Source organism: Chenopodium album, chromosome 21 (genome assembly GCF_948465745.1).
Source record: "Chenopodium album chromosome 21, dcCheAlbu1.1, whole genome shotgun sequence".
In the NCBI taxonomy this organism is placed as follows: domain Eukaryota; kingdom Viridiplantae; phylum Streptophyta; class Magnoliopsida; order Caryophyllales; family Amaranthaceae; genus Chenopodium; species Chenopodium album.
Window position 1 is genome coordinate 11,584,036 of NC_137854.1, and position 16,618 is coordinate 11,600,653.

General features: G+C 33.0%; 2 protein-coding genes and 1 pseudogene across 2 annotated transcripts; 2 read left to right on the forward strand and 1 right to left on the reverse strand.

Annotated features, from left to right (window-relative positions):
- Positions 1 to 1,338: 1,338 nt before the first annotated feature.
- On the forward strand, positions 1,339 to 3,191 carry LOC145600390 (F-box/FBD/LRR-repeat protein At1g13570-like). Its single transcript, XM_081656287.1, has 3 exons — positions 1,339 to 2,241; positions 2,345 to 2,494; positions 2,787 to 3,191. Exons 1-3 carry the CDS (start codon positions 1,339 to 1,341, stop codon positions 3,189 to 3,191), a joined length of 1,458 nt encoding a protein of 485 aa, XP_081512413.1.
- Positions 3,192 to 4,800: 1,609 nt separating this feature from the next.
- Positions 4,801 to 6,647, forward strand: LOC145600391 (F-box/FBD/LRR-repeat protein At1g13570-like; annotated as a pseudogene).
- Positions 6,648 to 6,988: 341 nt separating this feature from the next.
- Positions 6,989 to 9,663, reverse strand: LOC145600392 (F-box/FBD/LRR-repeat protein At1g13570-like). Its single transcript, XM_081656289.1, has 4 exons — positions 8,812 to 9,663; positions 8,568 to 8,726; positions 8,188 to 8,469; positions 6,989 to 7,078 (listed from the first exon to the last, which is right to left on the reverse strand). Exons 1-4 carry the CDS (start codon positions 9,661 to 9,663, stop codon positions 6,989 to 6,991), a joined length of 1,383 nt encoding a protein of 460 aa, XP_081512415.1.
- Between the last annotated feature and the right edge of the window lie 6,955 nt (positions 9,664 to 16,618).

The following is a 16,618-nucleotide window of genomic DNA, read 5'->3' on the forward strand; positions in this document are numbered from 1 at the left end:
GAACTTAACTTAACTTATCTAAACTTATTAAAACTTATTTTAGTTGTAATTTGAAGTTGGGCAACCCTTATCATAACCTATTTTTCCTGAATTGAACTTATCTAAATTTATTTTTCCTAAACTGAACTTATTAAACCTGAAACAAGTGAAAATAAGATGAACAGAACAGACCTTTAATATAGTCTCAATCACCAATTCACCACTACACCAACAATCAATTGCGAATCACACTTAACTTGTTTTGAGGAGTCTAACAGTCAAACTTAACTCACTTTAAATGTTTCCTAACATAAAATTTTAAAAAAAAAAAATTCACTCGTGGAAAACTCGAAGGTCGAAACTCGAAACCAAAGAAAAATGAAATTCAAATAAAAATTCAGATTGCAGAAACAAAAATTCACCATCTCGAATTCACGATCATCTTCCCGGTGATACCTCTGCTCTCTCCAAAGTAATGGATTTTTTTCACAATCTTTGTTTTTTATATGTTAAATAACAAATTTTATGTTCTGAATTGTCAATTTTTTTTGTTCAATTTGTATATCTGTTTATTTTTTCAATCAATTTGTATAAAATTATCACTCAATTGTAAATTTGAAGGATTAATTCATATCACATTCGGTTAATTGCCAACGAATTATGGGATAATTGGGATAACATCAATTGATATTTTTGGATTAGGGTTTTTAATTACAAGTAAAATTTTATTTTTTTAAAAAATATTTGTGTCATGATTTCTCAGAATGTTTGTGGGTTAGGGTTTTGTTTTGTGAAAGCTTATATCTTTATTAATCATTATAATTTAGTCTCATTACATATTAAGTCGTATGTAGATTCATCATATATTGATTTTGTGGCCAAAATTAAATTAGCTCATATCAGATTTCATAGTGTAAAATAAATTAATTTGGCTGATCAGATTTTATAATTTGATTTCGAAATTATATTAAATTTAATAATCCCTTCTATTCATAACTTTACTTTTGCATTTGCATGGTCTCCAATGCCCTTGTTTGACCATAAAGATTTTTTGTGATGCACTAGTAAAAAACTGTAAAAACTTGATTATTTATAAACTTTACATTGACATGAATTCTACGAGATAATGTTTTTGATAATATTTAAACCACCAATCATGAAATGAAGGTATAATGTGATGTAATTGCCAATTTTCTAGAGATTTTTTTATGAATAATCTTTGTTTATGTTCTGTTCTTATATATTATATGTCTTGGAAATTAAATCAACTTAAACGAGTACGTACTTCAGATCAGTCGAAATTTTGTTTTCTTTTTTTATTCTAACTGCCTCTGAATGTTTATATTAGTAGTATCAAGTATGGCTCATAGTGGATCGAAGAAAAAGAAGAGCCTTGAAACTCAACTTGATATGCACTATACTAGATTCAAGAAAAGGAGGAGCCTTAACAATCAAGCTGATATTGATAAGATTAGTGATTTGCCGCGAGATGTGTTAACCAGAATTATGGAATGTTTGCCCCTCCGGGATGCTGCACGAATGTCTGTTCTGTCGCATAAGTGGCAGGACATTTGGACCTCAATCCCTAGTCTTGCTTTTGATGCTCACTTTTTTGCAAGGGTTCTTAGAAGAAGTGTACCTAAAACCCATCAATTTTGCAGTATTGTTAGTAAAATACTCTTTCAACATGAAGGTTCCATTCTCAAGTTCACATTGTGGGTTCCTCCTGTGAAAACTTGTCCTGATGTTACTCAATGGATATCCTTTCTTTCAAGATCCGATCTTAGGGAGTTCGACCTTTGTAACATGTACCATACGCCTCTTAAGTTGAGCTTGCATCTCTTCTCTTGTCATAGCTTGGAAACTTTGAAGCTTTATAACTGCATATTTAGTCCTCCTCTTGATTTTGGGGGCTTTCCGAGGCTGACAAGCCTGGAGCTTTGCAGAGTCAATATAGTGTGCAGGACACTCAAAGATGTAATTGGCAGTTGCCCTGTACTACAAAGTCTAGTTTTAAAAAACTTTTCTGGTATGGAGGATAGGCATCTTATTATTGATGTTCCTCTCCTCAGAAACTTGGTTGTCGATGGTGCATTCGCTTCACTTGATGTTACAGTTTCTGAAAATCTTGTGTCAGCTTCCTTTGTTCTACAGAAAATAACACAAAATTGTCCTGAGGAAGGGAATTCATATGATCTGATCAATTCTCTTGCGAATTCTAGTAAACTTGAATGCCTTTGTTTAGGTGGTCATTTTTGTAAGGTGAGTGGAAAATAAAATGGGGCTTGAATTGTTAATATCAAACCATATTCCTTATGTTCTAATCCTTTGATTAATTCGTGCTTTAAACATGTTATGGCTGCAGGTATTGTTGGAAAAGCAAAGCCTTCCTAATACTTCTCCGAAATTGAAAATTTTGGAGTTGCTGTCCCTCCATCTGAATGATCAAGATGACTTTTCTTCTGTAATTAGCTCTATTCAGAGCTTTCCTAACATTGAAACGCTTGATATCTCTGTAAGTAAATTCTTTTTTATGGCTAGTTCCTGTTAGCATCGCGCTTTAAATTGTTGTATAATTCCTTGATTCATATACAACCAAGGTACCAAATGACTTTGCCAACATTGGTAATTTTATCTATATGATACATTTTACTGTAATAAATTTTTTATTAAGTACAAGTATTAAAATTGTTTATTTCTATAGAGCATATTTCAAATTGCAAAATATGTACAGTTAATAGCATAGGTATTCATAGTTAATTATTCTCATAGTGTTTATAAGTACTAAGAATATGTTATATTTATAGGTTAATACCAGCAAAAATCTGGATAATAATGTGCTAGTTTACGATCCTGATTTTATATTACATCACCTCCGTTATGCAAAATTTGGAATTTGGAGTGCTTCCAGTACAGAGCTCAAGTTGATTGAGTTTTTGCTTGCGTGCTCTCCTGTGCTTGAGAAGTTATCGATATCATTGACTACGCCCCTGAAGCAGGGCTCTCACTCCAAGATGTCGACACAGTTGAACAGGTTTCGTAGAGCATCACCAAAGGTGGAAGTCATCTGTCCAGAGCGTAAAGTCTTTCCAAAGAAATTACCTCATGGGCACTATCAAGTATCATTCACTTCATCTCCGACTTCCCAACATATTAGTATAGATTTGTCGTCCTCTGATGACATTGAGTATTATTCAGATTCATCTTCTTGATCAGATTAGTTTGTGGTTTTGTATGTAATGATTTGGATAGTTTCGGGTTTAGTATGTAGTGATTCTGCTTTTGTGATTTTGTATGTTAAGGGGATTTTTGTGATTTTGTACGTGGCGAATTGGATTAGTTTGTGATCAGTGGTAATAATGTTCTGTATGTACTATGTAATAAGTCTAATTAGTTTGTGACTTTTTATGATTTGTACTAGTATCTCATTAATAATCAGAGATATACCGATCTCTTTCCGGTCTTTTGCAGGTTCTAGTGTTACTTTGTGTAATAATCGCTCTTTATTTGAATATTGCGAAAAATAACGTGGGTAGTAATTAAAATTGGATTGCCATTTTGTATAAGAATTTTTGCTTTGTCTTTAGTAACTGTCCGCCATTAGCTTTTTTACGGCCTTTAATACACATTTAAAACATAAACATTCCTAATTTTATAAGCATAAAATTTTGAAAAAATAAAAATAAAGATTGATGGGTTAATTTTAAAGTCAACATTGAAACGATGAATAGAATAAGGGAAAATTTTAAGGGAGTAACAAGGTTAGAGTGGTAAAAAGATTAAATGTAAAAAAAATAAGTGAGAAATACACCACCTGACCACCACACTATTGCAGCACTCTAACACTCTTTATTGACTCATTTCTCTCTCCTTCCCGCCAATTCTTCTGCATTTCTCCAGGTAATTTCTTCTCCCAATTTTTAACAATTTCCTCTAATTTTCTTATTAATTTATAAAATCATTCTTCATATGTTATAGTAATTTGTAAATTATCTTCGTTCAATTTGCCTATTTATGCATATGATCATTCCAATTTCTATTTATATTCAGTTTAATAAAGTTATTATTCGGTAAATTTCTGGTCTCTTCGAGTGAATTACGAAGGAAATGTGAGCTCATTTTGATCATATGCATTGATTTTGCTTCTTAGGGTTTAAGTTTTGATTTCTGTTTTACAAATTCGTTGTTGATGAAAATAAACAATTTTCCTTTTGTTAGGGATTTTGGTACTGTTATAATTATGCTTAATTAACACTATATAATTGAAGATTTCTATTAACTAAGGTCTAAAAATGTTGCTGTAAACTTAATTAGTAAGTTTGAATTGAGAAACCATCAGATATTTGTTTAGATTTGATGAGTTGTCTGGATATTCAATTTGATCTAGTTGTGGGTAGGTGTTCTTCGAATAATCTTGATTGCGATTCGTGACCACGGATTTTGATATTAATGTGCCAGTGTTGATTTATGCCTTAGCTCTATGAATCATAAACGTGTAGGTGTTCTTCGAATAATCTTGCTTGTGATTCGTGACCACGGATTTTGATATTAATATGCTAGTGTTGATTTATGACTTAGCTTTATGAATCATATGGGTGTATGTGTTCTTCGAATAATCTTGCTTGTGATTTGTGACCACGGATTTTGATATTAATATGCCAATGTTGATTTATGACTTAGCTCTATGAATCATATGAGTGTATGTTCTGTTCCAACTTACACTATTCAAATTTCCTGAAGAATGAATTAAACTTATAAACTATGGTTGTTTTTTCTTATTAAGTCCTGTAGTTGATTGTAAATTTTTAAATCTAGTAGGTAATGGACCATACCAGAATTAAGATCAAAAGAAGCAATGACACTGAAGCTGATATAATTAGTAATTTGCCGAGGGATGTGATACATGAAATTTGGGAACGCTTGCCTCTCCGTGATGCTGCAAGAATGTGTATTCTTTCGCATAAGTGGCAAGACATTTGGACTTCAACCCCCCATCTTACTTTCGATGTTCACTTTTTTACAAGTGTGCTCAAAGAGGAAGTACACGAGGCCCCTTAAGTTTTGCAGTATTGTAAGCAAAATTCTCTTTCAACATGAAGGTCCCGTTCACAAGTTTTCATTGTTTGTTCCTTCTTTAAATGCCTGTCCAGATGTTGATCAGTGGATTTCCTATCTTTCAAGAAATGGTGTTAGAGATTTTAGCCTTTGGAATGCATACATGGCGCCTCTTAAGTTGAGCTCTCGTCTTTTCTCCTGTGGTGACCTGGAAAAGTTGAAGCTTCACTTCTGCATATTCCGGTCTCCTCTTAATTTCGAAGGCTTCCCAAAGCTGACAAGCCTTGAGCTTGACAGAGTTGTTTTAAGATACAAGACTTTCAAAGATCTAATTGGCAGTTGCCCTGTACTGCAAAAATTAGTTTTAACAAACTTTACTGGTTTGGAGCACATGAACATTGTTATAGATGTTCCTAAACTCAGATACCTGACTACTGATTGGGTATTTGGATCACTAGATGTGAAATTTTGTGAGAATCTTGTGTCAGCTTCATTTGGTATTCAGAAACTGGTCAGTGTTCACAAGGGGTTCTTAGGTGATCTGGCTAAAGTTCTTACAAATTCAAATAAACTCGAAAGGCTATGCTTTAGAGGTCACTTTTGTAGGGTAAGTGGTGTTTGGATAGCTGATACAAAATTATATCCATGGTTCACTTTATCCTGACTGATAAGATTTTTCGAACATGTTATGGCTGCAGGTTTTGATTAATGCAGGCAGCATTCGTAATACCTTTGAGAAACTGAAAAATCTGGAATTGCTATCACTTCATTTGGATTTTCTGGATGACTTCTCTTCTGTGATTAGCTGCATTCAGAGCTTTCCTAACATTGAAACACTTAAAATCACTGTAAGTAACTCATACCTATGGTGGGATCTCTGTCTCCACCTATGTAGTTCACTCTGTAACTCAAATTTGGTTGAAATATGTGTTTAAGTTTCCAACTTAGGTATAAAGTAGATGTATGAATGTATCCATGTATTTGGTTGAAAGCGTTGTCACAAGTCTATTACCCTTGTCGGAATGTCCAGGTTCTGAGATGGATACATGAGAATTCGAGATAAATGAAGATTCATAGTACCATAAAATTGATTCACTCTGATGAATTTATCAACAGATAAGGTTAATACGTGAAGTTCTAGCACTTTTATCATTGCAATTGTAATTTCTGGAGTCTTAAAATTATGATCTTTTTTTGTAGTAAATTTATACGAAGTATTACAGAGTATAGTTAATAGGTCCTAACATGTGAATTTCACTATATACTTTTAGGTAATTTCAAGCACAAATCTTGCTGGAGGTTCAGTGGACTCCAATTTTGATTTTACATTACACCACCTCAGGTGTGCCAAAGTTGGAATTTTGAATGCTTTTACTACAGAGCTGAAGTTGATCGAGTTTTTACTTGCTTGCTCTCCTGTGCTTGAGCGATTATCTGTACATACACCCCTCCTCAAGAAGACTTCTCGGTCAAGGATGTTAATGCAATTAAATCGGTTTCGTAGAGCATCACGAATGGTGGAAGTCATTTGTCCAGAGAACACATTGCCAAAGAGATCTGTTCATGTTGCCATCTCACCTTCTACTTCAGATTCGTCTTCTGATTCTGCCTAAGAGACTAGTAACTGGTATTACTTTCTTCAGTTCTTGTTTCGTAAGTAGCCAACAAGGGAGTGAATGAATGATCCTTTGGTTGTTATACATAAGCCTTACAAGTATAATTTATGGTTTGTGTCTCAGCTCGCTGTTGTTTCATTTCTTTTGCTTCTGGTTTAAATTGCAGAAGAATTTGCTTCAATACATTACTCCCCTGATGTTATATTATCTGTAAATTAGGGTTTTGGAGGGATTGTCATTTGGGGAAGAGGAGCTTTTTGTAATTGATTGTTACACCAAGGAAATTGGCTAAATTTAGCTAGTATAGTATGAATGGTTTTTGTGGTGTTTTAAGCAAGTCAGGGATTGTTGAAACGCATGATTCTGAAACAAATAATCTTCTGGTCATCACCTGATATACTAATTGCCAATTTGCCAGTGTTTTGAGCCTGTCATAGCACAGAAAATTGCCATTGCCAGGACAGATTTCAAAGACTGGAATTGTTGGAGATGAGGCTAAGCATTGAAAAGAGGCTAACAGCCAGTAGCAGGTGAAGGAAGTCATAGGAAAAAATAACAATGATTGAAGAGCTCACTACATAATGTTATTGTTGCAATGCTTGAAACGTTACAGCACTTGTTGCCGGGTAACAAGTTTAAAGACAAGATAACATTTAGTATTCTTCACATTATTTTTACCTCTTATACAAGTATTAGTCTTAGACTTATCTTATATGGAGTATGAACTTATTAGCTCGTACTTTATCTTCTCTAAACTTTTACATCCTTATCTTATCCTTCGTATCATCTTACTTCAACTTATATTCTGTAAAATTATTATTATTATTATCTTATAGGACCTTGTTTTTGTATCAGGTCCGGTGTTATATAAACTCCGTACATGTACTCCATATGGTATAAAAGTTGGATAAACAAGAATTGACCAAAGTTTACCATGATATCTCATGGTTCAATGAATCAATGACATATTTAACTAGTATTTTACCTTATAAATAAAGTATTCCATAGTAACAAGTAGGATTAGAGAGAGTAAAACAGAAAACAAATACAGAGTACCGATCATATATAAACACAATAATTTGATACACTAGAAAAGGAATGCAAACAATATAGTTTAATAAGATTGCTAATACACAAATTTGAATGTTCTACCTAAACCTCCACAACTCAACTGACCATACAGCATTTACCCAATTTAATCTGAGCAATACCCAATTTAAGGCGTAGGAAGCTTTCTTTAAGCACTTAATTAAACACAAACTTAGGCAATACAATTTTTCAGAGAAATACAAATGGGACAGTACAGAACAAATATCAAATATAGGCCATACATTAATTAATAGATAGGTTGATCACAGAGAGTTGTTGGATGGCCATAGGCGATCCCAAAATGACATCCTGGTAGCTAGTTTGCGGTCCAAAAGATTCTAAGTCACTGGCTAGAGCTTTAATACAAGTACGGGGAGGATGGACTCATGGAGTATCTAAATTCTAAATTACGACATACCAAGGAGTAATAGTATTTTTCTCAGCATACAGTCGTGATTATTATCTCAGCATTTGGAGAAGCTCGAGGACATAGCATAGCCTCCAAGGAGAAACAGTATTTTACTTCAGATCCCATTTGAGAAGTGATCTCATTCAGCCCAATAGTCATTTCCTCCAGAACAGGAGACTGGGCTAGAATATATTGTATAAGCTGCAGCTCACTGTGCAACCCCAACAGACCAAGGAGTTGCACTTTTCTGAGGCATTGAAAGATGTTAGAGCAATCAATCTGTACTGGCTGATCATCAGTCACTTCTGCATATTGGGGAACCTAATTTTTTAAAATGGGCAATATTAGATATGATTTAAGACAGAATTAAGTATGCAAATGAGTTAGATTAACTTAAAGACAAGCATAGATAAACTCACTTGAATGGATAGTTTCTCCAGCTGTGGGGAGCTAGCAAGCAAGCAAAGAACAAAAGACATGTGGGCTTGCTCATACAGTCGTACATATGCCAAAATCAAAGTTCGTAACTGTCCCAATTCTTTTGGAAATTTTTTGGGGGGTTTATAGTGATAGGTTGACTGCAATTAGCAAATCCAAAAATTAACAAAAGTGAATGAGCGACTTAGCTGCTATAAGTTGAAACATCAAATACAGTTCACTTACCAGCCAAAAATTGTCGTCTAGAACAAGAACCTCAACGTTGGCCAAGCAATCGAAAATATCATCCAGGCAGCCATAATTCCTCAACCAAATTTCCAGGACTACTGTGTTAATAACCCTAGTATCTTCCAAGAATAGACTATAAATGGAGCCCCTCACTCTCAAATTCCTAAGTTTTGGAGCATGAATTGTCAAATCCATCTCTTCATTAATCACTAGATGGAGGGTCTTAAGTTGTGGGCATCTTGAAATAAGAGTTTCCAACACTTCATTATTTTTAGGGGTGTCACGATTATAGTAGGCTCCCAGTTCTAGATAAACAAGGCATGGAAAGCCCGTAAAAGTTGGTGGAATATAGAGGAGTTTGCATCCGGTAATAGTCAAACGTGTTAAGCTCGAACAAGTGAACAAACATGTAGGCAAATTCATTTGAAAACCCAAAAAATATTCAAGAGTGAGTTCTTTGAGATCACTAGCACAAACATATCTTACCCACGTGTATATTTCTCCTACGAACCAAAAGGGAATATAAAGCACAAACTTAGTTATCGGTCCATCATGACTAAGAAGTATATTGTTGACAGCAGTTGAGTATGTCAATGAAATGTCAGTTCGTTCATTAAATTCATTCCTTCCCTTTATGATGGTTGTAATGAATGACTCACCAATTGTAAGCTGTGGTATTGAAGTCCATTTAAACCTCCAATTTCGCGACAGCACACTTGTCTTAACAGCTTCTTCTAGTGGTAAACATTCTAGGATTTTATGTGTCAAATCTAGTGGCAAGTTGCTGATTCGATCAACTTCTTCCATTCCACAGCTTCGCTTGTTTATAGCAGCTCCAATGGCAAACATACGTACTATCAACTACTATAAGAAATGATTGAAAATAAAGATTAGCAATGAGAACTCAACAGGAGGATGAGGAAGTGGGATGTCAATGCATTAATAATATTAGAGCTGTACAAACTTGGAGGTGGGAAAACAGGATTTAATTTCAAGTGAAGTCTTATTTTATTTTATGTTTATTTATTTTTTTGGAAAGAAAACGTTAGGCAGGCATTATACTTAAGTCAATTCAAGTTCCGCCAAAGTTATTATAAATCTTTGGGGAACATTATTCTCAAAACATACATACTTTAGCTCATATCATCAACATCTCCTCAAATATAAATGGGTAATTTGAAGTGAAGTTGATAATTCATGTAGGGAATATTTTCAAATTTTATTAGTGTTAATGGTATTAACATTATATCCATAGAAACACAGTTCCCATTGACTCATACTTGCCTTGAAAATGTGTGATCAAAGTTCAGTTCCTAGCCTAAGTAAGTATAGTCAGATAGTCACATTGTTCCAACGACTTCGTTCTTGGCTAGTGGCTATACTTGGAAATTACAACATGGGCATGTTTAGCTCACCATAATTTTCCTTATCTTACTAAAACTTATTTTTTTAAATTAGGTCTCGGAAAAAATATACTAAGTTGGATCTTGTTAGATTCAAAATAATGTACTCCCTCCGTCCCCTTCTGATAGTCCTTTATGGGCATTTTTCACGGGAATTAATAAACACAAATAAGAATAGTAAAAGTACATTGAAAAAGTAAATTGACATTGGGTATGCAAAAAAGTAGAGAGAGAAAGTAATAAAAGTATATGCAAAAAACAAAATTTACATAGAAAATTTAAATTTGTACAAATATTGTTGCAAATTGGAGGGAATTTTGGTAAAAAAATTAATATTAATGGTTGTTGGAAAAAGCAAATGGGGTGAACATTTTGGGACTAAAATTTGCCAGTAAGGGACTATCAAAAGGGGAGTGAGGGAATATAATTTATTAATATGTAATTATCATAATCTTTTCCCTACAAATTAAAACAACTTTAGCAATAAAAACGCACATAAACAATAAAACTTATAATTATTATTTTATGTACTACAAATAGAAACAACAAAAGAAAAATATTAAAATTGAAACTCATAAGTTAGAAAAAAAAACAAATAAAAAACAGTCGTATGATTTTAGAAACATTGGCAATCAATCTCATAATCGTAGTTGAGTTCTTACATTACCAAATAATATTCGCGATCCAAAAATTTTAGAAAACAAGGGTGCTAAAAATAACAAATTGGCAATCAATCCATAATCATGGTTGAGTTCTTACATATAGGAATAGTGAAAATTGAAGAGAAATTGAGATATTGAAAAACAATGGAAGGAGACTAAATTATTTATAGGCAAAACCAAACTTGAAAAATAAATTTTGAAGGCTGAAAAGTTGTTTATGTAGCAATTGGTGGTATTTGAAGAAGGAGAACAAAAAGTATATGGAAAATGAAAATTTTATGGGAAATTCTTGTGGAAACGGCCAACCACACAAAAAACGCGCTAAAAAAAATTTGGAAATATTAATTCCATAGTTGCATTAAGCACTTAAGCAGAAATTAGATCATGGCAAATGAACGCAACATTCATATACATCATAGTCTAGGACTACACACAAAACCCCCAGAAACTCATTTGAAACACAACCAATTAAGAAACTAAACACTAATTACTGTAAAGCTAGCTCATTTTCTCCAACTCAATTAAACAAATTGATACCAGATTTAAATTAACACTATAATAAACAAAGATGACCATCAATTTGACAAATTTTAACAAACAAGAAAAAAAAAAAAAAACCCTTGAATTCTACCAACAAACAGTAATTAAAAGCAACACCATATTATAAATCACAAGAATCTCTTGTCTTTAACTAGAAGAACAAAAGTTATTAATTAATATCAATAGTAGCTGTAAATGTGAGAGAACTTCTTAATAAAGTAAATCATCGTCACATGCATTAAGTTGGATAAAAAGGAAAAACAAACAATCACTCAAAATAAATAACCTAGAATAAAAATTAGCTCAATCTCCCATTAAAGCAATTGAAAGGGAAATTAAAAGTTTATGTCATACCCAGAGAAGTTGTGCTTGAAATCGGCAAAATCGAGCAAGAGAGAGATGGAAATCGGTTGATAAACTTGTAGCAAATTGTCATAAACAACCTTTTAAATTGTCTATTTTATTAAAAACAACCTTTTAAATTTTTTTTTGCAACTTCAAACCACATTATAAAATTTTTTTACCAAAGACAACCTAATGCTAGTTTTTGGCGTTGACTCTTTTTTTCCAATGTTGACCACGAGTGTGTGAGGCACGTGACTTCATATATTGCTAATTATACCCCTTTCCCCTCCAATTAACTCCTATTAAAACCCTTCAAAGTGACAAATTACTTTGAGAGAGGAGGAGATTTAATACGAGTGAATTGGAGGGAAAGGGGTGTAATTAGCAATATATGAGGTCACATGCCTCATACACTCGTTGTCAACATCGGAAAATTAGAGTCAACGCCAAAAACTAGCATTAGGCTGTCTTTGATAAAAAAAAAAATTATAATGTGGTCTGAATTTGTAAAAAATTATTTAAAAGGTTGTTTTAAATAAAGTGAACACTTTAAAAGGTTGTTTCTAACAAATTTTCCTATTTATTATCAAAATTTTCTTCAATTTACAACAATATTTGTGCAAATTTAATTTTGTCATGTAAATTTTGTTTTTCCATGTACATTTATTGCTTGTTTTTTCTACTTTATTGCGTACTCAATGTAAATTTATATTTCCAATGTACTTATAGTCTTATACTACTGCTTATTTATGTTTATTAATTCCCTTGAAAATTGTTCATAAGAGACTGTTATTGAGGGATAGAGGGAGTAATTTAAAAGATACTCTTTTCGTGTTTTCATAAGTGTACACTAATCAAATGCGCTCGTATTTTTAATATTTTATAACCAAAATTGGCCTCAACACCTTGAACTATGGTTTGGGTGCAACAAACACTCTGAACTTTGACTAACAGTTGAAACATCACCAACTATTAATTTGGGTGTAATGCGTGACATTAGTGCATGGTTTTTTTTTTTTTTTTTTTTTTTTTTTTTTTTTTTTTTTTTATGGGACTATATAAACTGAGATAATTTAAATAAATAAAGTATGATTGATGGCACACATTGCGCTCAAATCTATAGTTAGTGGTGTTCTAGCTACTAGTTAAAGTTCGAGATATTGGCTGCACCCAAACTATAGTTTAGGATGTTGATTCCAATTTTTCCATTTTTTTATATCATATATATTTCTCCTTTTATAGTCCCACCCAAACCCATTACTACTTTTTTTTATTATTTGTTTTCTCTTAAATTTCTTACTTTTTAATAAATTATTAATTAATTCTGCTACTCCCTCCGTCCCTAAATTACATTCCTCCTTTCTAGTGCTAGTGCCGATGTGATTGTAAGAAGGAGAACTAGTGCCGATGTGATTGTAAGAAGATTTATATAGTAATGGTGTAGTGATGGGTGAAAAAAGGGAATTATTAACTTTATTTTGGGTGTAATAGGTTACATTAGGGGGGTGGAGTGGATAACCTATTATCCTGAAGGTAATTATTCCTCCACTTCTCTCTTCTCCTTATGTCACTACAACCTTAATTCACTCATAAACACCTTGTCTCCTTACAATAATACCAGTAATCAACTACTCTATATAATTTACCTACTTTAACTTTTATTACTCCTTTAAGCTAGGGTCTATTTTCTTACGTTGAAATTTAGCTCAGTTCAGTTCAGTTCAGTTTAGCTCAGCTCAGCTCAGCTCAGCTCAGTTCAGTTCAGCTCAGTTCAGTTCAGCTCAGCTCTTAATTTCCTTCTCTTATAGAATATTCATTTCAGTTCAATTCAACTCAGTTCAGTTCATTTCAGTTCAGCTGAATTTAGTTAACGAGAACATACCCTAATTTATTACCCACATTTTAAGAGAGGTTCTCGGAAGCAAGAAGTGAATTTGTTAGAATAGATAGAGTTATTATTTCTTGCACGTTCCCAAGAACGCTCAGAGCTTCCGCTACATGCATTGATCATTCTCTCTTTTCAGTAGTAGGGAGGGGCTCAATACTCCTACGTTACCTTTCTATCCTGACCAACCAAAGGGCTGGATTTGTCTCTGTTATCAAAGAGATTTTTTGCTTGTTTGATTAAATTTCAAAAAAGAAAGTTGAAACTCCGAGTTAGCTCTGACCCTTATTCTTCTCTTCTTCTTTTAATTCTTTAAATAGGTGCATGCTTGATTGCTTTCACCTTCTTAATTGCATTATTCCTTCATATTCCATGTTCTTGTCTTTTAGTTTCTTCTTTAAAAGCCTTAAAGTCCTTCAAGTCTTTGCCCTTTATTTTCTTTATATGTCTTTTTGTATGGGAATTGTGCAGAATTCCTCTGACTATCAAACCCAAGAGCAACTTATTAATTGGCAGTTACGGATCCAAAAAAAATATTTAACGGGCTCAAAATACGTTTGATTAATTTTAATGGGGTCAAAGTAGGTAATTTTTATGAAAATAAACTCAATTTTAGAGTCATTACCTTATTGAACATTTTGTTGGGGACTATCCACCGAACCTTATCCTCATTCGGGGGTTGGTAAACACTCAGAGTCTGTTCTTATACATACGTTGAAATTCAATTCAGTTCAGTTCAGTTCAGCTCCTAATTTCCTTCTCTTATAAAATATTCATTTCAGTTCAGCTCAGCTCAGTTCAGTTCAGCTGAGTTCAGTCAATGAGAACAGGCCCTTAAATGGGTCACTAGAGGGGAAATTAAAAGCACTTAACTGATCATAACCAAGAGCGCTATGCTTGTTACAAGTTATAAAAATGACCAATTTTACTCCAGCAAAATAGGAATACACTACTCCCTCCGTCCCTAAATTACATTCCTATTTCTCTCTATTATATGAGGAATAAATGCTAAAAGTACATATAAATGTAATTTAAGGACAGATGGAGTATTAGCTTATACACAAGTATTATGTAGGCTATGTAGGGATTGAACTTACACCATGTACATACACCATAATACTATATATAGTACATTGTTCTACCATTGAGCTAATAGTGTTGAAGTAAGACATACATTTTTCATTTCTATCATAACAAATGGCCATACAATCACATGTTTAAGGCAATTGACCTAGTATTCTCATAGGGAGAAGGGGAGAGATAGCTAGCGTTCCTTGACTGTGTTCCCATCAAGGCATAAATATGCTTGGTAGTAGTTTTAATAGTCATTTCCTTACCTCTTCTACTAGCACAAAGATATTAATAGTATGATAATAGCTCAATACACTTTACATGCAAAATATTATATTAATGAGTAATTCTAACACATTTAATTTAATTATTTTAAACATGAATTGCTTTTGTTCTTATTTACAAAAAGTACCCTTCAAGTGGTTAATGTCAGCCCTAAAAAAGGTCATTCTAGATACATGCAGCTATCAAATTACACAAAACAAATCATACATGTTGAAGCTTAAGAGTTTTGATGATGATGAACACAAAGAGAAAACTTCAATTAATAAGATTTCTCTAAATGTTGTAAATAGAACATGTGAAGTAGACTTTAATTTGGAAGTGGAAGAGTAACCTGCCTTTGAAGACTCAAGGAGACTTCAAGGAAAGTTAAAGAAATAGAAGAAGAGTTTCTCAGTGGAACAAACTGAGTTTCGTAACAGGAACATTAAGACAGCAAGTTGAGAAGCATAACTTGGCCTGCGTTAAAGACAACAAGTTCCACCTGCGAAGTTCCAGTAAGGTACTTGAGAAGTGAAGATAGCAAGAACTTAATTCTGGACTGCGTGAAGCCCAAGTATCCTAACCTACAGCTTTTGACGAAACAATATAAATTATTTTAAGTTTACAATTTTAAGGATTGTTGTAAATATGTTAGGTTAATTTTTGCATCGAATTTATAATTAGAAGCTTGGTAAGCTTATAAAAGGAAAGTATATAAAAGATAAAGTTTCAATTTATGAAAAGATTTTCTAAAAGATTTTATTTTATAAAATCCGGTTTTTAAAAGATATTATTCTTTTCATAAATCTATCTTTAATTAGTTTTACAAAAAGTTTTTTTTCACAAAAGATTTACAGAAAAACGTGTTTTATGAAATCGGAGGTTTTGATAAAGTCTATCTTTTGAAAAACCTACTTAGGGTCTGTTCTCATACGTTGAAATTCAGTTGAGCTCTGTTTAGTTCAGTTCAGCTTTGTTCAGTTCAGCTCCTAATTTCCTTCTCTTATAAAATATTCAGTTTAATTCAGTTCAGTTCAGCTCAGTTCTGTTCAGTTTAGTTCAGCTGAGTTCAGTCAATGAGAACATACCCTTAATTAATATACGAGTTTGTCTTGCATATAAGGAAGAATTCATAATGAACACAAGTGGTGAGTTGATGTGTGAAGAATATGAAGAGAACTCAATTGTGTAAATTTGTCGAGTTTAACTTTATCATATTAGTTTCGGATTCCATGTGTAGCTTTCCTATCACATATTAAAAGTCAAGTGTTTCTATTGTTTTGGTTTGGGTGAGAGAACTGTTTATTGCAAACAATATTGCAGGTTTCTTTAGTGAAGCTGAGTGAGCAAGCACTCTGGGAGTACGGAGAAATTCTAAGTCAGGGAGATAGGGCAGGTAAAATAGGGTTCTACTTTGTAGCAAATTCATTCTGGAACTTGTGAGTTTAGGTCTGATTATAATAGGTTTCAACAGGAGAGTTTTCCCTATTATATTGAAGTATTTTGGTGTGTGAATCCCTTAGAAGGGTTGAGGTTTTAAATGTTTCTTCGTAAAGTACTGTGTGCTGTGCAAGTTCCTTTTACATTTCTGTTTTATATTCCGAAAAAAGCAAGTAATAGGAACTCACTATAAA